The 23,660-nt window shown below is 43.2% G+C and overlaps 1 protein-coding gene across 5 annotated transcripts; it reads left to right on the forward strand.

Moving 5' to 3' along the window:
• The first annotated feature begins 63 nt into the window (after positions 1–63).
• BMI1 (BMI1 proto-oncogene, polycomb ring finger) lies at positions 64–10,481 on the forward strand. Of its 5 annotated transcripts, none has more exons than XM_010590688.3 (10): positions 64–86; positions 5,980–6,110; positions 6,436–6,532; positions 7,089–7,144; positions 7,239–7,289; positions 7,444–7,552; positions 7,633–7,678; positions 8,045–8,143; positions 8,512–8,592; positions 8,686–10,481. In XM_010590688.3, the coding sequence occupies exons 2-10, from the start codon at positions 5,999–6,001 to the stop codon at positions 9,013–9,015; spliced, it is 981 nt and encodes a 326-aa protein (XP_010588990.1). In that variant the 5' UTR covers positions 64–86; positions 5,980–5,998; the 3' UTR covers positions 9,016–10,481. The 5 variants fall into 5 exon arrangements, with proteins under 5 accessions (XP_010588990.1, XP_010588986.1, XP_010588987.1 ...); XM_010590684.2 differs by lacking the exon at positions 64–86 and adding an exon at positions 912–1,065; XM_010590685.3 differs by lacking the exon at positions 64–86 and adding an exon at positions 1,422–1,550.
• Positions 10,482–23,660: the final 13,179 nt, after the last annotated feature.

Here is a 23,660-nt window from a genome sequence, read left to right on the forward strand (position 1 = left end):
CGGAGCGTGGGTCGCAGTCCGTTGGGGCTGGAAGGCCGAGCGGGGGGCGGTGGCCGGGCGCTCTCCTCGCGGGAGACGTCGGACGCGTGAGCCCGGGGCGGAGGCGGGCGGCTGGAAGAAAGAAATAACGGGGGGTGGGGTAGGGCGAGCGGCGTGCGGGGCCGGAGCGATGCCCGCGCCGAGAGCAGGGTGGCGCGTGTGGCGCTGTGGAGAAATGTCTCCCGCAGCCGCGCCGCCGCCGCCGCCGCCGCCGCCGCCGCCGCGCCGAGCCGAGCGAACGGGAGGGGGCTGGGTCGCGCTGCTCGCAGGGAAGGGGGCGGCCGCGGGCCCGACTACACCGACACTAATTCCCAGGCCGCCCTTAAGGAATGAGGGGAGCACGTGACCTGGTGGGGGGGCGGCGGGGGGAGGGGGCGGGCGGACTCCGAGCCATTTTGGAGCCGGTGTCAGTTTCCACTCTGCCTTCAGCGGTGCATTTTTTTTTTCCACTCTCCCCTCCCCCCTCCTCATCCTTCTTCCCCTCCCCCCGCCCCTCCGCACGCACACACTCGGCGCCCCCCACCGCCCTCTCCCCCCGCAGCAACTATGAAATAATAACCGTAGTATCAAAGGCAGAGATCGGGGCGAGACAATGGGGAGGTTGGCGAGGGAGCCCCGATCCGGATTAGAAACACCTCCCAGCCCCGCAGAATAATACTGATCGCGCCCCCTCGGCGCGCTCCCTCCCCCGAGCGCGGAGCGGGAGGAGGCGGCGGCGGCCGAGGCGGAGGAGGAGGAGGCCCGGAGGAGGTGGCGTTGGAGGCCGCGGAGGAGGAGGAGGCCGAGGCGGAGGCGGAGGAGGAGGCCGAGGCGGAGGCGGAGGAGGAGGCCGGGCTCGGGAGGCAGCATGAGCTGAGCGCGGCGGCCGCCGCTCCTCTCGGCTGCGCTCGTTGCCCATTGACAGCGGCGTCTGCAGCTCGCTTCAAGATGGCCGCTTGGCTCACATTCATTTTCTGCTGAACGACTTTTAACTTTCATTGTCTTTTCCGCCCGCTTCGATCGCCTCTCGCCGGCTGCTTTTTCCGGGTACGTAGGAGGCCAGGCTCCTCCGGGACGGGGCCGGGGCACGGCGGGGGCCGCGCGGGGCTCGGGCCGTCCGCGGGTGGAAGGGAGCGGCCCCCCCGCGCCTCGCCCGCGCCGGCCGGGAGGGCGCTGACAGCGTGGGCGCCGAGCCCCGCGCCGCGCGCCCGCCGCCCGCCGGCCCCGCGCGCCGCCCGGCCCCACGCGCGCCCGGCCCGCGCCCGCGAGCGCGCGCCCGCCGCCGGCCCGCCCGACACCCGCGGCGCCGGGACGGACCCGCAGCCCGCGCCGCGCCGCCGCCGCCAGCCGGGCTCGGCGCCGCTCCAGCCGCCGCCGCCCGCTCCCGCCCCGGCCGCGCCGCGGCCCCACGTTTTAGTTCCTTGCTCCCCCGAGCGCCCCTCTACACCCTCGCGACGCACATGGCCCCCGAGAAGAACACTTGTATTTCCAGCCTCTGCAGCTCTCCCGGCCATAGCGCCCTTTGTTGAGAGGTAGATTTTGATTAAACGGGGACGGGTTCCTGAAATCGGGAGCTGGTTGGGTCAAGTGGTTTCCCTCCTCTCCCGAAGAAAGGGCTTTTGAGGGGTTTAAACGTCCAGAGAACGCCCCCATTTTATAGGAACGAGTTACGTGGGGTGCGGCGATCCCGCTAAGGTGGATGTTAGACTGGAGGGAGCCCAAACAAAAATGTTATTAACTTAAGTTGGAGGAACACTTGTGTGAAATTGGATGGCTTGTAAGATGGCGGTTCCCAGTTGTTTCCAAGGTCTCCTGCATTTGTGTTTAAAATGGTAAAGTTTTCAAGGTAGTGTTTGTGGGGAGTGTTGGATAAGTTCTCTAAACATCACTTGTGATGTATTCACTGGGAAGTGGGCATTTCAAATTTGGAGCTTTTTTTGGAATGAAGATGGTGACTGGATGTTAGTCTCGCATGAGGTTTCCTTTCTCTTTTTCCTTTTCCCTCTTTTTTTCCCTCTGGGAAACAACCATTTTTTTCCCCCTCATCCTCTACTATGGGATGCAATTAGAATCATGACTACGTTTTATAGGTTTTGCGAAATGTTACCGTAGGTCATGTGGTAAAAGGATGCTTTGGAAAAAGAGCACTAAAAAGTTGATTGTATATGTTTACGAAGTCTTTGGTGCTTGACAGCGATATAACATGGTCTTTTTCCCAGAGATTTACAGTTAATAACTGGAAGTAAACAAGTAGAGAGACTTTGATCATTCCCAATTGCAATAAAAGGATTTAGTGGGCTTAGTGGTCATAGTTCAGTATTTGGAAGAGAAGCATGTGTTAACCCCTTCCCTCAAAGTAGGCAAAATTCCGAGAATATTTATCCAAACCCAAATGTAGGTTGGTGGTACCTAGAATGTTATGGGTAGTTCAGCCTGTATTTTATAGGACCCTTAACACCAAAGTTCAGGAACCATAGTGAACTGTTCTAAAGACTTGATACTTAAGGATGCAAAGTGTTGACCATACATCCCAAGTTATGAGACCGTATATTAACATTTGAGGTTTATTTCAAGTAGATTGATTAGAAATCTCTAAGAAGTTGATTTGATGTGCAGAATTATGGTTTTTTTATACTTGAGTTCATTCCCATACATCTGCCTCAAAGTGCAGTGAAATGTGTTTGGAAAAAACCTATCTGTGCAAGTTATATTCCTAGTAACAGTATGTTTAAAGCTATATGTCACTACATATGTGTCTTGTGTATACACACCCACCCACATACACACGTATGTGTGTATATGTGAGTGTATGTGTGTGTGTATATATATACACACATATGCACACAAGCTTTGTGTAAGAAAATTAAGCATTTAATTGCATTTGGTAACTCTATTAATACTCTACCACCAAGTTCTTGGATGTATGTTAAGTGCCCAAATAGGCAAAATTCTTCTTAGGAATCTCTTTAACCACCCCGGCTTTGTTCATACTTGTATTGGTTGTATTGGGCTGTGAGTGCCTAGTGGGATTATGGAGTTCATTTGGATTTCTTAGATTGCAGTAGTCAAGCTGATTGTTAATTTAAGAACTTGCTTCTGTTTTCCTTCCTTTTGACATTACTGGCATTAGGCCTCCAACTAAACTGACAGCCACAATTGAGTATGTTCTAATGGCAAGTTTTAAATATTGAGTATTTTTACCGTTTTATGTTCGTTCAATTTATTTGCTTAATTGGCAGTTTCTGTGTTGAAACCTACAATGCCTTCATTTCTAAGGTTCAAGAGATTGTTTCCCAAACCTTGTCAGGCATGCCAAGAAACCCTTTAGATGTCTTCATTAGGTTGCCAGTACTTTCAAATGTTTCAAAAGAGGTAAAAGGATAAAGAAATGATTTTTATATAAGTAACAAAGTGATATGTATTAACATTATAAATGGTGATAGGATTGTGGCCAGATTCTTCGGAACTGAGGTGGGGGAATTGTGTGAATTAAGATTTAAGATGAATTTGAAAGGATTTTGGTCAAGTACTTATGACGTAAATGTTCAAAGCCAACAAGTAGGTAACACTCTACTGAGGTTTGGGTGTTCTGAGTGTTAATATTTGTGTTTGTGTGATATTGTTTTTACTGTAAGTTAGAGGAGAAATAAAGATAGCTATTTTTATCTGAGTCCTTTCTTAAACTTCGTGATCCATGGCTTTGGTGTGATGTGGTTTCACAGGCAGGTAACTGAAGTATCATCTTTCTAACTGTCTTTCTAGGAAGGCTCCTGCGATTTCACACGGAGAGTTTTGTTTAAGAACCTAGGAGGCTGGTCTTTAATAGTCAAGCACTATGGTATTTAAATGTTGGTTATCTTTAGGGACATTGCTCTACCTACAACTCCCCTTCAGCCCCACTTAGATTTATAGTCACAAAAATTTGACAGTATTCTAAACAAATAATCCAAAGATAACTGAGGAGTTATGCAAGAAGTTTTCTGGTCTAGGTCGCTGGCTGCCACTATGGGCACTTTCATAAGAGAAGTTTTTACCTTTTTTTAAAAAGCACCCTAAAGCTTTTAATTTGAGCCATTGAGGTATGTTGATTGGTATTTCCTTTTTCTGTATTAAAATTCCCTAGGAATTAAAGCCTTAGATGCATCTTACTGCAAGTTTCACAAGTTCCTAGATTTCTATTCAAGGCAGCTTTCAGAATGTACTTCAGACAGGTCTAGAAACTTAGTCGTATTTCAGGCTCTAATATAAAATGTGGGGGGTAGAAAAAATCTTTTTCAAGAATACTACAAGAAGTAATTGACTTCCTTGATTGTCTGCCGGTGTATTGTTGCTTACAGTTCCCCATCATTACTTTTCTGTAATACATGATATCTACTGGGAATATCATTTCATCATGTGGGGGTTTGTATGGACTGCAGGCTGAGAAAATGACATTTGTTTTTCTCTCCTCTCGTTGCTCCGTGTTGACAAGGTGTTGATTTAGCTTTGGGAATGGGCTGGTCACATGATTCTTTACATATTCTCACTATTGTACAGATTATTAAGTAGTTTTTCTTGCCTCCAGCATGGTTGGTTCAAATAAAACACAGGGCTTTGCCCCTCCCCCTCTTGTAAAAGAGATTTTAGTTTTCAGTCTTTTCCAAAACTTTGTATCGCTCATCTAATCTACAGGAGAACGTCATATTAGAAAAGGAAGCTTTAAAGAGGTTCAGTTCAATAAACATCTCTGCAATTTGAGCCCTGACGGGTTTCGGAGTAAATGCACATTTGGCAATTCTCAAAACATCCCTTCGTGAAATTTTTGACCTAGTGATTACTGATAGAGACTGAATGAGTCAAGATCTGAAACCAGCTCCTCGCACCAAGTCGACGTGGAAAGAGGCCCCCCAGAGTGTCCGAAATGGCTGGGAATGTGGTTTGCATTTTCCTTTTCCAGTCTCCGCTGAAGGCTACGGGGCTCTCTCCCCAGCTGCCTGCCGGGTCGCCTCCGGCCGGAATCCTCATCCGCTGTGCCTGGGGCCTCGTGGGGCCGCCTTACCCCCGCGCCACCGGCGCCCGCACCCCCCCAGCCTGCGCCGGCCCCGCCCCCCGCCGGCCCCGCCTCCGCGCCCGTTGCCGCCGGGCTGCCCAACACGCCCGGCCGCCTGCCCGCTGAGGCTCGGTGCTCGGGCTGGGCTCCTCGAGGAGTTGCAGCGGTGGCCGGATGCCAAGTGTAAGTGTAAGTTGCTATGGAAACCCCCGACCGAGGCGAGTTCCGAATCCGGAGCGAGACGGAGCCCCGGCGCCGCCGGATCCGCCCCTTGCATCCCGGCCCCCAGGCGTCCGCCTTGCTCAGGCCCCAGCCCGAGGCCGACTCGAGGTGCTTCTCTTCGGCCCCAGCACCCAGCTCCGGAAATGCCAGGGATGCAGATAGAACAGAATTTGTTTTCCTTTTGTATCACGTAGAAACGAGCCAGGTTGTGGCTGCTTGAACCACCTAAAACAAGAACCCCTGGATAGCCAGGGCATGCTCTGGGATTTTCGGTTGAAGAGCCATGAGGAAGTTTTACAATAAATTTGGAGACCTGGAACGAGCCCTAGTGGTTGGTAAATTCGTGCGGGGACTGTGTGGCGTCTGCAGCAGCTTTGGGGCTGCTAGGGTTGGAGGACAAATGGAAGAAAGAGACCCGAACTCTCAGCTCCCAGCCCCCACCCCAGAGTTTTTCTTCTCCCTCCAGGAATGACCTAACAGACCAGAAATAACTTTAGTTGGATCCTTTTTTTTTTTTTCACCATTTCAGTAGAATTGATTTGAGTCTGGTTAGTAAATTCCTTCTGTAGAAAACATTGGGACAGTCCAGCTGTACGGTCTTAAACGAGTTCTATGAACTCTTGCAGCATTTCAGAGTGTACAATTACTAGAAGTTGGAGATAATCATTTTTCTTTCTGTGTATCATGGCCGGTATTTCTGTGTCTTGCAGGATCTTTTATCAAGCAAAAATGCATCGAACAACAAGAATCAAAATCACTGAACTAAATCCCCACCTAATGTGTGTGCTTTGTGGAGGGTACTTCATTGATGCCACAACCATAATAGAATGTCTACATTCCTGTAAGCACAAAGCTTTAGACCTCTTTTGTGTCATGTATATTGCACATTTCATCCTGAAATTTGAAAACTGGTATTAATTCTTACAGTCCTTGGGACAAAGCGATGGAGTCATTTTCTTCTCTTGGCACTTAGTAACTTTTTGTTAATATTTTATTTACAAGTATACAGTGTATAAGTGTTCTCAGGATATTAATTGGCTTAGTTTATTTAATTGAAAATACATTTTGGCATTTAACATTTTGCTATTGCTAGTTTTTGGTTTCTGACACTAATTTTAATGCTATATCTCTAATTCTTAACTTACATGTTGTGTTTCTACATCTAGTCTGTAAAACATGTATTGTGCATTACCTGGAGACCAGCAAGTATTGTCCTATCTGTGATGTCCAAGTTCACAAAACCAGACCACTCCTGAATATAAGGTATGAAAATGTTTGAAATCCTTGTTTATAATTGTTACTGGAGTTGGATAATTTAGTGAAGGCTACCTGTGTATTTGTTCCTTTGTAGAAAATTTACCTTTGAACAGTATAGCCCTTTAATTTCCTTCCATTTTAATGGTGACCGACTTTAGACAAAGTTCTATCTTGACCGATTTTAAGATTTTTTCTTTTTGCTGTTCTTTAGAAACTGAATTAGTTCTCCATATTTAGATTGCTTCATTGAATTCATGACAGGCAAGAGTAAATGTTTTAAAAGTGCTTCCATTCTCTCTTCTTTATTCGTACTAGCTAATTTAGTAACTTGGAAGGCACACGTTTGACTCAGTGAATGTGAAGTATTAACAAATATAAAATACTTTTCCACAGACTTAACAGAGAATTTTTATACTCATAATTGCTTATCGATGTAGTTATAGAGGTCATGATCGAGTAAAATACTGTAGCATAAATAAAACAAAGAATCTGTAAAAACTATCACTATAATCTTTGATACATTTAGTTGACAGTTTACCTTTTCTAATTTACTCTTTTTCAGGTCAGATAAAACTCTTCAAGATATTGTATACAAATTAGTTCCAGGGCTTTTCAAAAGTGAGTAACTTACTTAAAGAATGAATCTTAAAAGATTATACAGTGATTTTACTTGATATACCAAATGTTTAAATTTTTCCTTCTCTTTTTTCAGATGAAATGAAGAGAAGAAGGGATTTTTACGCAGCTCATCCGTCAGCTGATGGTAAATTGTTTGGAGGGAGGAAAGCATTTTATCTAGGGGGAGAACTTCTTATCTAGTAATTAAGTTTTATTAAAATTGAGTTTAAAGTACCACTTCCATTCTCAAATATATGTATATATAATATTTTAAGTTGAATTTCAAAATGTCTCTATAGCTGCCAATGGCTCTAATGAAGATAGAGGAGAAGTTGCAGATGAAGATAAGAGAATTATAACTGACGATGAGATAATAAGTTTATCCATTGAATTCTTTGACCAGAACAGGTAAATTCTCTAGGAAATATATTTTATGCTAATATATTTATTAGGTACGTTGTGTTACTAATAAATTACCTGTTTCTTAGATTGGATCGGAAGGTAAACAAAGACAAAGAGAAATCTAAGGAGGAGGTATGTTCTGTGTTACAAAAACGTATAGAATAAACTGTTTTTTAGAGTTTAAAAGGGTATATGTTTATCAGATACAAAGCTGTCACGTTTGATGTTTTGTAAGAGTGATCTTCATCCCGTAGTTCATTAGAAACTATTTTGTATGATTGCTGTTCTTATAAAATATTTTAGTAATTCGTGTTTTTAATACTTTGATATATTTAAAGTTTTGCTTAATAAACTCAGAGTATGATTAGTTGGGAATTTCGTCACATCCCACTTTCGGTATTAGTTCTTTTATTTTTGTCAGGCAGTCTAATTGAAAAATTTTTTTCTTATCTGAAAGTTAGGAATTGAAAAAAATTATTTTTCTAAATGCACCCTCAGGCGAATGATAAGAGGTATTTACGATGCCCAGCAGCAATGACTGTGATGCACCTGAGAAAATTTCTCCGAAGTAAAATGGATATACCTAATACTTTCCAGGTATCTGTTTTGTGGTCTTCGTGTATTTTATGTAGATTTTTTAGAACTTAATTACTTTTTTTTTCTCTTTGGACATTAAACCCCCCAAAAAGCAATAGAAAGTTTAAAAAATTTAGTACCAAAGTTGGAAATAGGTCTTAAAACATTTGATAGAAATTTTGTTTTATGCTATCAAAACAAATCTCTTAGTAATTAAAAAAAATATTTTTTCTCATTTGAAGTTGCAAGAGGAATTTTTATTCTTCTTCCTAAATGTTTAGAGAAAATGTTTTTGAAGCCTTTTTTCACTATTCTTAGATGATGAAAGATGGAGATTTATCCTTGTTATTCTTTATGACATTTAGTAATTGAAATGTATTTTTCAATAGATTGATGTCATGTATGAAGAGGAACCCTTAAAGGATTACTATACACTAATGGATATTGCCTACATTTATACCTGGAGAAGGGTAAGTAGCATATCCAGTAATCTCAGATTATGATGGCAAGGTATGTGTTAAAGAGTTAAGACTGACTGATTTGTTTTCCTTTTAACTTTATAGAATGGACCGCTTCCTTTGAAATACAGAGTTCGACCTACTTGTAAAAGAATGAAGATCAGTCACCAGAGAGATGGACTGACAAATGCTGGAGAACTGGAAAGTGACTCTGGGAGTGACAAGGCCAACAGCCCAGCAGGAGGTATTGCCTCCACCTCTTCTTGTTTGCCTAGTCCCAGCACTCCAGTCCAGTCTCCTCATCCTCAGTTTCCTCACATTTCCAGTACTATGAATGGAACCAGCAACAGCCCCAGCGGTAACCATCAATCTTCCTTTGCCAATAGACCTCGAAAATCATCAGTAAATGGGTCGTCAGCAACTTCATCTGGTTGATACCTGAGACTGTTAAGGAAGAAAATTTTACACCCCTGATTTATATAGATATCTTCATGCCGTTACAGCTTTATAGATGCTAATACATGTGATTATCGTCCAATTTGCTTTCTTTTGTAGTGACATTAAATTTGGCTATAAAAGATGGACTAGATGTGATATTCATATGGACGTTAATTGGTTTTGGGGGAGACAGGCAAGATTTTTTTCTGTGTGTTAGGAAAGATGTGAAATGGTTTCTGTAACCATTGTTTGGATTTGGAGATATTCTGCAGTGGATGTAAGCATTGGGCCATAGTTTGTTAATCTCAACTAATGCCTACATTACATTCTCCTTCATTGTTCTTGTTATTATGCTGTTTTGTGAACCTGTAGAAAACAAGTGCTTTTTATCTTGAAATTCAACAAACCGGAAAGAATACGCATAGAATGATGCATTCTATGTAGCCATGTCACTGTGAATAACAATTTCTTGCATTTTTAGCCATTTTGATTCTCATTTTGTTTTTATTTCTCTGTTGCTGTGCAAAACCGATCAAAGAAAACTTCAGTTTTACAATCTGTATGCCTAAAAGCGGGTACTACCGTTTATTTTACTGACTTGTTTAAATGATTCGCTTTTGTAAGAATCAGATGGCATTTTGCTTGTTGTACAATGCCATATTGGTATATGACATAACAGGAAACAGTGTTGTATGATATATTTATAAATACTATAAAGAAAATATTGTGTTTCACACAGTCAGAGATGGTTGTTAAAATTCTCCCAACTGGTTCGACCTTTGCAGATACCGTATGTTTCAACCTTGTTTATTAGCATAGAATATTTTTAATGTGGCTATCTAATTCTAAATTCTGTTCTATTGAAAGCAATTGGCAAGTCATTATAATACTGACTTTTCTCCAGTAATACATGTTTAATTTTAATTGTTGCAGTAAAGGAAAACACCTAAGAAATAAAAAGGATTAATCATTTTCCATTGATTATGATGGAATTAATGTGTTTTTAAAATGTACGTTTATCATTGTAATTCTAAAACAATTTTTTAAATAAACCAGCAAGTTGCTAGAAGAAGGCATTTTATCTAAAATATTTTTTAATATGTGGTACAGCAGTAATTTCAAATTTAAGAGTTACTTTAACAGTTATGAACAATGGAATATGCCTTCTTTAATGTCTGGAAATTGAAGCAGTTATGAGCTTCTAAAGGGATTAATTTTTAAATAGAATGAGCATGTTGAATTTAAAGTATGTATAACCCCATCAATTTTGTGTTTTGCTTTGGTCGAACTTAGTGTGTTTTCATCACCCATCAGTTATTTGTGAGGGTGTTTATTCTATATGAATATTGTTTCATGTTTGTATGGGAAAATTGTAGCTAAACATTTCATTGTCCCCAGTCTGTAAAAGAAGCACAATTCTATTGCTTTGTCTTGCTTAGTCATTAAATCATTACTTTTGCATACATTGCTGTTACTTCTGCTTTCTTTTAAAGACACAGTAAATGAAGTTTTATGAAGCCACAAAATACTTATATTTTTATTTTGTCCTAAATTTGTACAGTCCCACTGTAAGTGTTGTTTCTAATTATAGATGTAAAATTAAATTTCATTTGTAATTGGAAAAAATCCAATAAAAAGGATATTCATTTAGAAATTAGCTATGATCTTTAATAAAAATTTGATATGAAAAGCACATGTGCAGAAGTTTTGGAAAACCCATAATGGATTACAACAGGTAAAAAGCTAAAGAGAATACATTGCTGTCTTAAATAGTGTTGCTGAGAAGTACACGTTTTATTGTATAAATGCTTGAAAGCCCAATTCAAAGATGTATCTGTTTATTTACTCTATGATCTTTGAAGTAAAAGTTATCCATGTTTGCCAATTTTGGTGAATTTAACTCATTCTTCTAGATTTTTCTTCTAAACCTTTCATGATGTTCTAAGACAAAAGTTAATGTAAATTTAAAGAGATTTTTACCTCGGATGAGCATATATGTAAAGAATGAAAAATATTTCTCAAGGGCTAAAATCAACTTCAAATGCTAGTAGACTGTAACTTGACATACACAAAACCAAACTGTGTAAGATCAACACTGAAGTGAAAGCCTTTACATCTCAACCTGTTTATGATGGACTTGTTTTTGAAATTACTTATAAAAATGTCAAATGCTTCATTTATGGCTTAACGCTTTCACCATTCTTGAAAATATGTCCATTTTAAAGAGGATATTTTCCCCTACATCTTGAAAGTTGCTTAAATATAAAAGGATATTTCAGATAAAAATTCTAACTTCTCAATGTCTTTTAATAAAACAGGGAATGATTGTTTTGAATTCTCCCATATCTGTCCCTCACAGGTCTGACAAGATTTAAAACTTGCTCACCTACCACTTTAAGAAAACCTTATGAAAACCCATATTGAAGCTGTTAATTTTGTAACTCTAAGTCAAAGCGGGGTACATGAAAAGTCAGCTCTAAGTTTGACTTGTGCTTCCTAAACATATTCTGGGATTCTCTACCATAAAGTTAGTGCTAACAAAATATTCCACAGAAACTGCTGAAATTGATCTCATGGGTTTTAGCTTAAATGCAAACAAACGAGGCTGGTTGCTGTTGTGTAAATAGTGATCTATCTTGCTTTACATGTGCATGCTTGTTTACAAGTACTTTTTGCTTTCAAAATTGCCGGCCGTTAATTGCACTGAGCTGAAAAAAAAAAAAAAAGTTGCCGTTCAGTTGACTTAACCTACCAACCATATTGCTTACTTTCCATAACCATGTGTGCAGATATTAGGATATCTGGAGGTAAAATGTAATAGCATAAGCTTGGTAGGAGCTTTCTTCATCCTTTCTTATTACTCTTTCCCCAATATGTGGAGTTGGAGTACACGTGTCTAGTCTTCTGGTGCCCTTATAGGCCAAGATAAAGTTTTGTTACAAAACCTTAATAGGAACATAAATATCCATAAGAAATCCTAGTACTAATCAACAAGAAATGAAGACATTTGATCTTTTAAAATGGCTTTGGTAATCATTTGAAGGAATGGGATTTTAATTCTAACATGCACGTGAAACCTACTCTTTTTTAGAATCCTGGGGTGAAGGAAGTTTTTTTTTTCCAGAGGATAAATTCTTTCTCTTTACATTTTTAAAGTTTGATAAATGTTTCACCTTTCTTCTATATATTGAATCTGGAATGACAGAAATTCTGATTTTGTTTAGTTGCTCTATGAAACCGAGGTTCCATCATACCTTGAGACATGGTTTTTTCCTCCATACAGTCTTCCTTGAGTTTTTTCCAAAAGAAAAATGTCTTGATCAAATTACATTAAAAATTATTAGGCTTTTAGATCTGTGTGTCTTCTAAGAGTATACTAATTAAACTTTTCAAAAAGCTGCATGTGACTTTAAGACGTCTAATGTGGAAAGAGCTAAGGACCCAGCTCCAATCTAGGGCTTTGGGGTAAAAACGTTATTTCACTTGAGAATGGTTCTTGTATAAATGAATAATACTACAACAGGTGATTATTTCTAAGGTCCCTCTAAAAAAACTTTTGACTCCTCCAAAATAAAATTCTGAAATAAAGTGGGATCACCTAATTCAGACAGACGGGTACTTTGTACGAGAATATTAGCCTCCCAGTAAATGAGGCTTGGGAAATACCCTGCAGAAGACCTTGAACATGTCGGTCTCCTTGCGAATTTCAAGATCGCCCAGTTTTGATTATGAAAGTCTCCGAAAATGTTTACACAGTCGAGTGTTTCCTGTTTCCGCAGTTAATTTTTTTTAACGTTTTTTCTTCTTTTGGTTCTTGAAACGGATTTCCTTTATTTGCACCAGTTTCTTTTTCTGAGTGTGCAATCTCTAGAGGTATCACATGAAGAACTTCTTTATCAACTTCTGTCTTCATCAAGTCGACGACCTCAAAAGTCATTTGTCAATAGAAGGGCTGCATTAGGACCCTTGTGAGTTGTCTGAAGAAGTTCAAGTGCATTTGGACAACTTATCACGGAGTCTAATTCAACCTTCCAAATTAGTGGCGCTGAATAAAATCTTTAAATGAATGAATGAAGTCATTCCCATTCTTCTGACCCTTGTCTTATATAAAAAAAAAAAATCCCTTCCAGTGACTTTCAGAAGTAACATCCAAAAATAGCAGGTGGTGTTCCCCAGAGTCGCCTACATGTTAGTAAAAGTATTACTTCTTTCCTGATTGTTGCGTTATCATAGAATCCAAACTTCACTACAATCAAGTTCGGTCCTGATTTGGCACTCTTAACGGAGAGATCTCCAACTTTATGTCTTACATTAGCTAGAATCCAAATTCAGAGAAGAGACTTGGAAGGCTGCGAACTAGGGTACACGGGAAACCGCCAATAATTGGGATGTAAGAACAAGAGTGTTGCAGAATTGGATAAAGGGGTTATTACAGGTAGAGAAGTCTGCCCAGGAGCTACATCCTTAGGTCTAAACTGCCTTCAAGAGTGGAAGACATTCAAACAAAACCGGACAGAGGAGCGCACTGCACGGCACGGACGATAAGGCGGAGGTGAAGGTGGAAAGAACCACCGCTTTCCAAAAAAGTTTTCTTCTGTTCTAGTGCCGGGTGGAAAGGGCACAGGTCCCCGGCGTGGAGAAAATCACCTCCTCTACGCCGGTAGCGCTGCCTTCCCCGCCAGGAGGGCTTTACCAAAAAGACACGTTGAGGAGAAAAAGGCCCATCTCCCTTCCCTTCTTTTCTAATTAGCCGCTACTCCGACCTCCGTTACCATTTGTGCCGCCGGAATTCGGCTTTGCCGGGCGGGCGTCAGAGCCCAGAGCGCCGGGCACCGGGAGGCCATTTTGCGCGTGCGCCGCTCGCCTCGCGCCGCCCTCGGCTCCTCGGATTCGGATCCCGCCAAATTTGAAAGCGAGATTGTCAGGCTGTACCTGGACTTGAGAGGCGGGGAAACGAGGCCGTGTCCTCAAAGTCGGAACAAGCGGCGAGCGGCGGCCACAGCCGCGGTGAGCGAGGCCTCACAAGGTGACCCCCTACGTGGCTGACTTCCCAGCACGGCAAGAGGCCGAGGGCTCACCCGAACGGCGGGGCGCAGCGGCCGGGGCCCGGAGCTCAGCGCCGGGAGGAAACCGACCCACGCGGAGGCGGCGGCGGCTTCGCCTGCAAACCCCACAAAGGCGAATCGGGGAGGGGGGACATCTAGATAATCGCCTTTGCCTTCGTCCCTCCTCCCGCTTCAAATCCAATGTCCTGTCTCCTTCAATAGCAAGATGTCCTTGGAGCTTGAGTTTTTCTAGGATAGAGTTTAAATTATTAACAGAACATAAAACTGCCATCTTGAAGGTTCCCTAAGGCGGTGACAGAAAAGGCCGAGGGAGAGGGTCGAACGGACTATAATGTCCTGGAAAGGAGACCTGACGGGATGATCGAATTGAGGAGAGGTGGCTGCGCAGCAGGACTCGCAGTATCTGGGCAAAAGACACCCGCACACACCTTAAAACCCAAAGACGACATCTAACTGGGTCCCTGGGCAGCGCAAACCTGGGGGGCCCTGCGCCCTTGAGCCCCCGGCCAGGCAGAGGGTGCGGGCGGGCAGAGGCCGGGACGTCGGCTCCGAAAGCTTGCGAGACGCAGCCGGCTTTCTCCAAAACTCGGGCCGGCCTCATCCCCGCGGCATAAACGATTGTCCGGCCCCAGAGTATTAGGTGCACCCAAAAACGTGAAGAGGAAGGAATGTCTGGGGTTCGGGCTAACCGCGGAGAAGTGAAAGAAGCCTAAAATGGGCGACGCTGGGCGAGTCCTCTTTGACAAGTGCAGCAGGCTGCAGGAGCCGCCATTTGGTGGCGGATTTCGGTATTTCAGTAGCATGTTGGGCTGAACGTCACAACTGGTATGTCTACATGGTTGTTTAAAATTTCCTCCAGCCTGCCTCTTTTCGGGGTACCGAAACCCCTTCCCCCCGACTCTGAGTGTACGGCTCCGGGGCTTGGCTCGCCCCTCGGGCAGTTCAGCCGGCGCGGCTCCCCGGCCCCGGCGTGGGGCCTACGCCGGCCTCCACCCGTGCACAGGGGCGAGTGTGAAGCGTGAGGAAGCCAAGCGCAGACTTAAGGGAGGTTTTCTCCCTCGTTTTTCCGCGACTGGGGAGAATCCGAACCCGCAGCTTTCCTCCCATCAGCGCGGAGAATCTCATTTCCTTGGAGTCAAGACGGGCATTGTTTTTTCTCTTCCCGGTATCTCTTCTCTGGTCTCCCGCCTCACACCTCTTTGATGTGAGGAAGGGAGATGGTGAGTCGAGGCCTAGTGGAAAGGAGCAGACCCGACGAGGGGCGGCTCGACTGGGAGTCCTGGGTTAGGAACCCGCAGTCACGCTTCCAGCTCTGCCCGGCGTCCTCTGGGGACTGGGAAAGCCAGTCTTTCTGTGAAGTGCCAGAAGGTCTCCCCGCCCCTCGCCTTCTCCGCCCTCCCCCCCCCCAGTTGCCGAGTCTTCGAGGGTTTCCATTAAGATCCCCCGAAGCGTGAGTGGAGAACAAAGGGCTGAGGGGTGGACGCGAGGCGAGTCCACGCGCGCCGCTGCCCTTTGCTCGCCACGGCTTGGAGTCAGGGCGCGGACAGGGCTGACCCTGGGCCTGGAACGGAGCCCCAGGCGCTCTGCGGAGTGCGCCGCCCCAGCCTCGGAGGCTGACTGAATGAAACTGTCTTCGAGCTAGAGCTGCCATGTTGTATTCACGGAGGGCGCCAGAAATTTGACGCTTTCAAGGCAGTGACACCCCAGCCTGAGAGCCCTTTGGCCCTTCTAGCCGGGCAGATGCGGTCAAAACCCGAAGGGACTGCGGGACGCAGGCGGGAGCGAGAACCCTGTGGGTTGCCGAGCCGGCGCGGCCGCGGAGCTGCAGCCGCTTCCCCTCGCCACCTTCGTTCCAGGGGCTGCGGGGCGGCGCGCTCGGCTGAGGATCGGTTGCCAGTAGCAACCACACGACGGCGATTTGCAGCTAGGGCCGCTGCAGCCGCTGCCGCCGGTGCCGCTGCCTCCTCGCACACCTCGGGGTCGAGCATTTGAAACTCTCGGGGTTGCCCGGGTTGACAGCTCTCGCCCCCGTCCCTCATCCTCCAGTACCCACAGCTCCACTCAAAAGCCAGCTCTCCTGGCTTGTCCCTGCCCCCACGGCAGACAATAGAAGCGGCTTGGAGCGCACACTGTCGCGCGCGCCGCGCTGAACATAGGCACCTGAGCCCCCCAGATAGGGGCGCATTGCTTAGTCTAGCCCCAGTTGCCCTCTTCTCTGACTTGAGCCGAAATTCTTTTTCAATGGCCAGCCAATTAGAAAGCTTTTCTTGACATCAGAAATAAGGATGATGGTGAAGAAAGAAGTCAAGACAAGACGCCCACTCCCTTTCTAGTAACACGGACACAAAGGAGAGCTTATGGTTGTGTCTGCTCTTGGTGACGGTGGCTTTCCTCTGGTTACAGCCACAGGCATGCGCTACGATCCTCTTCTTTATGTACCAGGAATATTTTACATGAAACCCATAATGTAACCACTTGGTTGACTCAAATACTACATCCAGGTACTTGTTCTTGTTATGTATGAGAGGATGGAGACTACATCCCTCCCCATGTCATTTGATGAAACACAACAGAGCTCTTAACAGTGTGGTGGACTGAGTGGTCTGATGCATAAAGAAAATGATTGACATTAACCCTTAGGGATGTTTCTGCCTTTTCTAATGTCTGTGGATCTAGGATGCTGGTTTATTATTTTTCTTATTTTACAGCAGAACCCTTACTAGTGTTTCAAACAGGTTTTATTAAAACAAAGTCTTCAAAGTAACCAGCAAAGCCTTTTATTTAGCTACTAGGATAATTTGAGAAATATGTGCATTGCCAAATTTCTTCACTGGTAATAATCGTCCCTGCTTTAAATACCCATTAAGTTAGCCGATTGTTCTTCATGGATTGAAATTTAATGTAAATCACTGTTGTGCTGACATTTCTAAGTTTAAACCTCCTTGAGGACAAGCACCTGTCTTACTTAGCTTTTCATTATCCGAGGTCCTTTTAACATAACTCAATAGGTATTTCTTGAATTTCCAGAGGATTCCAGAAGTTTCAATAACCTTTATTTGGGAGAAAAAAAAAAACCCTTACTAATAAAGCTTGGATATCTTTAATGAACCCAATGAAAAGGTAAACACTTTCCAAGTTAGTAGTACTCATCGGGTATCCTCATTCACACATATTTTTACGTAAATATATTTCAAATGTGGTACACTGTAATTGAAAAACATCTGACAGGTGTTTCCAGAATTGTAAGGGGGAAAGATAAGTAGTATGTAAGAGCTTGTAACTTTGCTATTTTCCCACCAAAAATGTCTGAAAATGTGGTGAAATAGCTGTAAGGTGAGATTTTAAAGTGGCTTTCCTTCTTCCCATACAGCACAGACATGGTGGCATTAACTGTCATACAGCTCAACGACAATGCTTAAGGGGCTAGCATTGAATATTGCAAATCTGCTGAGGCGATGCACCTCAAAATAAGTCTAATTTAAATACAATTTAAAACATACCGAAATTTGTTAATATGTGTTAATTATAAGTGGAGGTAAACTCAAATCAACAATCCCTCCTAAAATGACTCTTAGGTATGATGTTACAAAAGGGGTTCAACTTTAAATGCCACAAAATGTCAAGTTCATTAAATAAGACAGTTTATTTCAAAGAAGAAAGTTAGCACTACTTGGTTCTTGGAGGCAACATAACGACCTGTAGCTTGCCCACCACCCCCACCATTGCCTTAAAAATAGGAAAGCAAGGCTTTAGTGAGAAGTTCCTTTCTACGGTCTTTCAGGAAAGAAAAACTCCAACAACTTGCTTTGGACCGAGTTAAAGAGATTATCTCCCTTTTTCATTATGACTGTGTCTTTCAATGAATTGAAGGATAAGATCAAAGTGCATTCATATTCATGTGAATTATCGCTATTGACTTGAATAATGATGGATTTCATTGTTTTATTTAAACAGAAACCAGGAACGCTGCTGCTTTTGAGTCTATACCCCTAAGGCTGTAGAATTTCTTCTATGAGAACTCAAAAGGCCAGCAATTTGGTCTGACAACCACGTCATTTCCATAATGTACTTCCATACAGAGGACTTTTTATTGGAATTGGTTACATTTCTATAGAGTCTTACTACGAAATTTTGACTCCTTTCCAACCTTCTCAATAAAATTCCTAAGTTCAGTAAACACATTTCCAAAATAGTTATGAGTAAACTGTACTGGGAAGATACAGTGATGTTTAGACAGCATCTAGGTTTAGTGTTACCAGTAATTAGCTCAGGAGAGTGTTTTTGCTTTGAACATGATTCATTACAGTTTGTTTTCTAGCGTAACTGAAGAACTCAGAGTAAGCTTGTGAAAATGTGTTTACCAGCTGTTTCTTTCTAAATATGCCTCATGACAATTTTCTTAAAATATTTTTACTTGGGTTCGCTTTAAACTGTCCCATCATTTTTTGAGGAGAAAAAGGTTACCAGATTTATAACTGCATCTACCACTTTCACCAAATGATCATTCTGCTCAAATAATTTATCTATTAAAATGCTCAACACTTTGGAGGATGCTAGTTAAGAAATACATTACAATAAAGTAAGCTTACAGTGAAATAATGTAAGCAACATTTAGAAGAGACTTAAGAAAATGCATTTTCATAAACTTGAATATACACAATTCATATAATTTCTCTAAACTTAAAGGAAGACTCCAATGCAAGGCAAGTCTATTATACAGTCATGCTCTGCAATGGGTTTTGGGAATATTCTTTCCCATAAAGATAATTGCTGTTAATACCAGTTACTTGATATCACTCCTAAACTTATGCCATACATTTAAAGTATTATACATAAGCACCACATTAAAAAAAAAATCCAGTGTCTAATTGGGCTACAAGTTGTCCCAAATTTCACGATCCCCATTACGTGTCTTCAGTAATGCAGTACACTTTTTAAACCAGGAGCTTGTTAGTAAATTTGTTTCTCTTTGCAATTTGACCATAAGCAGACTGAATTTATTTATATACTTCCACGTTTATTTGTAAGCTTTCAAGACCTTTAACCTTGACTTATAATTAAAATAAGCAATTGATATCATTTCACCAAGGGGGGGGTAGCGTTTCTGGAATAGATTCTTTAAAGGCTCTTTATAGATTCATTTCCTTCCCTGAGACTAAATCTTACTAATGGTTAATTTATTGAGAAAGGCGTTAGTCTTTTCTTCATATAAGTTATTAAACTTTTTTATGCTGTTCATGTGAAAACCTATCTTCTTCACTTTAAAAGATAAACATGGGGTAACGTTGCAGTTGGAGGTCAACTGAAGTAACCCAGCTTTAGCAATATGCAGGTATTTCCTCTGAAATAGCAAAAAGTAAGATGACAGTTGTGTTTTGTAGCTGACTTGAAGTAACAAAGGTGCAAATTGTAGCGCAAGCATCATCTCTGAGAGAGTGAGATGTCCCAGAATTTAGCCTACGTTTTAGCGGAGCTCACTCTCCACTCTGTTAATTTCTGTGGTGAAACGGTCATGTGGAGTGGATAACCAAGTTGCGCTATTTTTGTGAAAGCAGAAACCCTGAAAACCTTCTCTGTGTACTTTTGCAGTATTTTCCTCGATGAAGAGGATGCAGTCAGTTATTCTTCAGAGTAATTAATGCACGAGACTTTTTTGTTTGGGACTTGATATAGCTAAATGACGTCAAAAACTTAAAAGTGAGGCTCGCACATGCGCAGTGAGCTGCAGCTTTTTTTTTTTTTTTTAAATTAACTGCTGGCTCCTGATTGCGCCTAGGGTTTTAGGGAGCTGGCTGATGTAAACTGGTGCACGTTTCCCATTTCCCACTCCCGGCAGGAAAAGTCTGAAGCCCTTCTCTACCTCTCCCACTATCGACCGGGCTCTCTTTATAACTCCAATGGGCAGAAAGCCACTGGGAAGCCGAGCGGATCGGAGAGCCCGGGCAAGCCCTTCTGGCTGCGCCAGCGCCGCGGGCCCTCGGTTCCCGGGTCTCCGCACTCTCCGCCCCCCCCCCCGCCCCCCAGCTAGCTGGCAGCACCCTTCCCGGGCCCGCCGGTCTGCCGCGTCTCCGGGAGGCCCGGGCTGGGATCTCTCCCCAAGACCCAGCGGGGCGGTGCGGTTCGAGCTGGAGGCCGGGCCCAGGGAACCAAAGCGAAAGGATAGAGGCCTCCTTCGTCTTACAACTCGCTCCCCAGGAAACCCCAGCCACAGCCCCCTCCCCTCGCGAGTCCCAGGCCACCGCCCGCGGGGCCGAGGGAAGCAAGAAAGTTGAATTTCGCCTCCTCGCGTCCGCCTGTACCGCGGCCGCCGCGCCCCCGGTCCGCACCCGGAGGCCCAGCGGGAGGATGGTCGCCTGGCGGAGCCCCAGCCGACCTCTCTGCGGGCGGGCCCGGCCTGCGACGCGTTTCCGCAGACGCGCCCTCGGCCGCGCGGCCCCCGCCTCTTCCTCCCGCGACGGCCGCGGGTCCTACCGCCCGCGCTCCCGGCCCTGAGTCCCTGGCGCCTCTTGTCGGCCTTGCCCAGCCATTCACCGCGGGAAGCTCGCGGGTTTCCAAGCCGAAAGTCGACCTGACCCCAGCCCAACCGGTTCCCGGAGCCCCCTTCCCAGTTAGCTGCGCGTTAGACCGCGAAGCTGCTGTCGGAGTTCAGAAACTCTGGACTCCACTCTCATCCCCCGGTCTCAGCCGCCCGCCACCCCAGCCGGAGCGCGCTGGCCTGAGCCAATGAATGCCTTCTTGGCACTTTATCTTTAAATACCCACATTCTTCTTCCTCTCAGGCTCCAACGCCCATGTCAGCCCTGGAAGTAGTTGCCTGCCAGAGCCAGCGCCGTCGAGCGTGGAGCCCCGCGTCCACCCCTCCAGGGAACCCGCAGACGCCCCGCTTCGCGGCGTCCGTGAACCTCCAGCCCCGGGCTTTTACAGGAACCGCACCTGAGGGACCACGACGTACATCGTCTTGGTCCAAATGCGGTCCTGGTAGGCTCTAGGGGTCGTTTCCTACCTAGAACCTTCCATCTTTGGCTCTTGTGTCGCGTACTAGTAAATAGTTGGGAAAGGAGTAATGTCTACCTTCTCTGAGACAAGTTCAACAGTGCCAAGTTTTTAAAGCTAAACTGCCAAGAAAGCATTCGCTCAGGCTGGTGCGCTCCAGCTGGGGTGGGCGAAGGCTGGTGGGTGAGAGTGAAGTGACTGACTCCTATGGCAGGGCGCTTAGGGTTTTCTATCTAGAGAAGCATCATTTGGGTACAATTTTTAATTATTTACTAAGAAAACTCACTGAAGTCTTGAAAAAGATGTTCACATAACACACACACACACACACACACACCAACCAGCAATAATTTGTCATTGCCTTAGAAAATGTTATACTGTATTTCAGACTTCTACAGCAAAAGCGTCCATGTTTAGTATCAATCACCTTATGTTATGTAGTGCCTTTTGGAGGCGAAATTACTCGTGTGTGGAATCACTCTAACCATGGCTTTGTTTGGAGGTGAAAAAGTTGAGTTCAATCTCTGCATCCACTGAATTACTGGAAAGGAAAACACGCAAAAGTATATCTTTAGAACTTTGGGACCAGCTAAATCACTGTCATCTTAACATTCTATTGGCTTTAACATCAAAAAGAAACATAAAATTTTAAAAAGTTTAAAATGTAAGGAGTAGACCTTTTAAGAGTTTTACAAAGCAAAGACTAGGAAATAAACATATAAACACAACGCATGCATAGAAATGTTAATCTCCTCCTTGACAGAAGTGTCAGAATATCTTCTGTTCTGCTGACAAATCTGACGACACAACTGGATGTATGTTCAGACCTAAACGTAAAATCCTAAGGTTATTTTCAACTGGAGGGACAATGCAACATCTAAGATAGTCATATGCTTGTTTTAGTCACTACAGATAATGTTTTGGGTGCACTAGCTTGGTTATGAAGTATGTAATGCCCTTATTTCTTAATTCAAGTATGTAAATACTGAGTTATTTCAGTAATTTAAGTGTTGGTATTGGCAAATTGATTATTATATTCTCATAACTTGAATAATTACATGCAACTGCCAAATGAATGACTCTTTAAATGCTAACATATGTTTTAATTCTTGGGGGAGGGATTCATTTCTAGTTAAAATTCAGCTAATTTTCCTTTAAAAACAAGAAGCCTTTTATTACGTAAATGATGTTTTAGATTTTCTCACCTCTTCCCAGAAGTTACCCTGAGTCCCTCATCTTTGCTCCCAAAGTACTTAAGGCAATTACATAACAGTCCTAACTCAGTGGCAGGCGTTCAGTACATGCTCATTGAAGGAATTAATAATTTCTTTACATGTCTATCTCCTGCTAGACTTCATGTCCTGGAAGGCAGGCACATTCTGTTACTAACAAAGTGTCTGGCACACACTGATATTAAATATGTGTTTGGCTTGATGGAGGGATAACACACACACACACACACACACACACACACACACTTGCTTCACCTCAATAGCAGTTTTTAAAATGTGGATACAATATCTAATTTGCACATTTAAAGCTTTAACTTTTAAAATTCAGCTAGAAGCTGAAGGAAAAAAAAAAAAAACACCGATCTGATAAAAGTAGCAGTTTCTTTTAGGCATATGCAGAATATAAAAAAAACCCAGTGCCTATATTCTCACAATAATGGGATTTTCTGAATTCCCAATACAGATTTTTAAAGAGAAACAATACAAGATTTTTAAACTGGCTTTATATTGATGTGTTTTTCAGTCTCTTTTGCATAAATAAAGAAGGAATTAAATGCAAAAGTGTTTTTGAAGACAAATATTTTGATTAGCTTTTAACTAAAAGAGCCAAAAGCCTCAAAATAAATCTCTAATGGAAATATTCTTCAATTTGTTCAGGGAATATGCCATGGTTTCATTCTCAATCAAATGTATAGTTTAATGTGCCAAGCACATTGTATATCTGTATTTAAAGTCAGCTGATACTTTAAGAACAGTAATCTTATACTTTTTTTTTAAACTGAAGCGTCCCTTTGCATAGCTTTCTTTTGCACTGTTAATTGTTAGTTTAAAGGTATGTATGTGATCATGAGGCATTAATTTAACTTTATAAAAAAGAATGGTACTATGTTTTAAAGTTAGCAAGTTCCAAAGTGGGTCAGAAAATATAGAATGGCTTTCTTGCCAGTAAAAGTAATTTGTTAGCCATATTTTATATTTGAATTCTAACAGTTTCATTTATATGTATATTATGATCATTTTATGTTACATTTCTCCATTTAAAGACTTAAAAAGCTAGAATAAAGAGTAAAGTTATGTCTTTAATATGGCCAATTTCAGGTATGAACTAGGCACCCTTTATTGTGTTTCATCAGGAACAATACAAATAAATATCCATGGCAGATATTCAGACTCTGTAGTTAAAAATAATTTACATAGCATTTGAACTTGTTTTAAAACTTCATAGCATTCTGTAAGTAGACTGTTCTGTTATGTTTATAGGTTTGGACTTTTCTTTTTCAGTATTGAGGAGTTATCTCAACATTTTTCAAGTAGAAAATAGTAAAGCAATTACTAAAAATGGCTTAGGAGTT

This window comes from Loxodonta africana, chromosome 4 (assembly GCF_030014295.1).
Source record: "Loxodonta africana isolate mLoxAfr1 chromosome 4, mLoxAfr1.hap2, whole genome shotgun sequence".
In the NCBI taxonomy this organism is placed as follows: Eukaryota; Metazoa; Chordata; class Mammalia; order Proboscidea; family Elephantidae; genus Loxodonta; species Loxodonta africana.

Bases quoted from the DNA above. Each gene is read 5' to 3' on its own strand.
- BMI1 (XM_010590688.3), top strand. From the start codon at position 5,999: ATGCATCGAACAACAAGAATCAAAATCACTGAACTAAATCCCCACCTA. The intron at 6,111-6,435 runs GTAAGCACAAAG...TTCTACATCTAG, and splicing joins AATAGAATGTCTACATTCCT to TCTGTAAAACATGTATTGTG. The intron at 8,144-8,511 runs GTATCTGTTTTG...ATTTTTCAATAG, and splicing joins ATATACCTAATACTTTCCAG to ATTGATGTCATGTATGAAGA.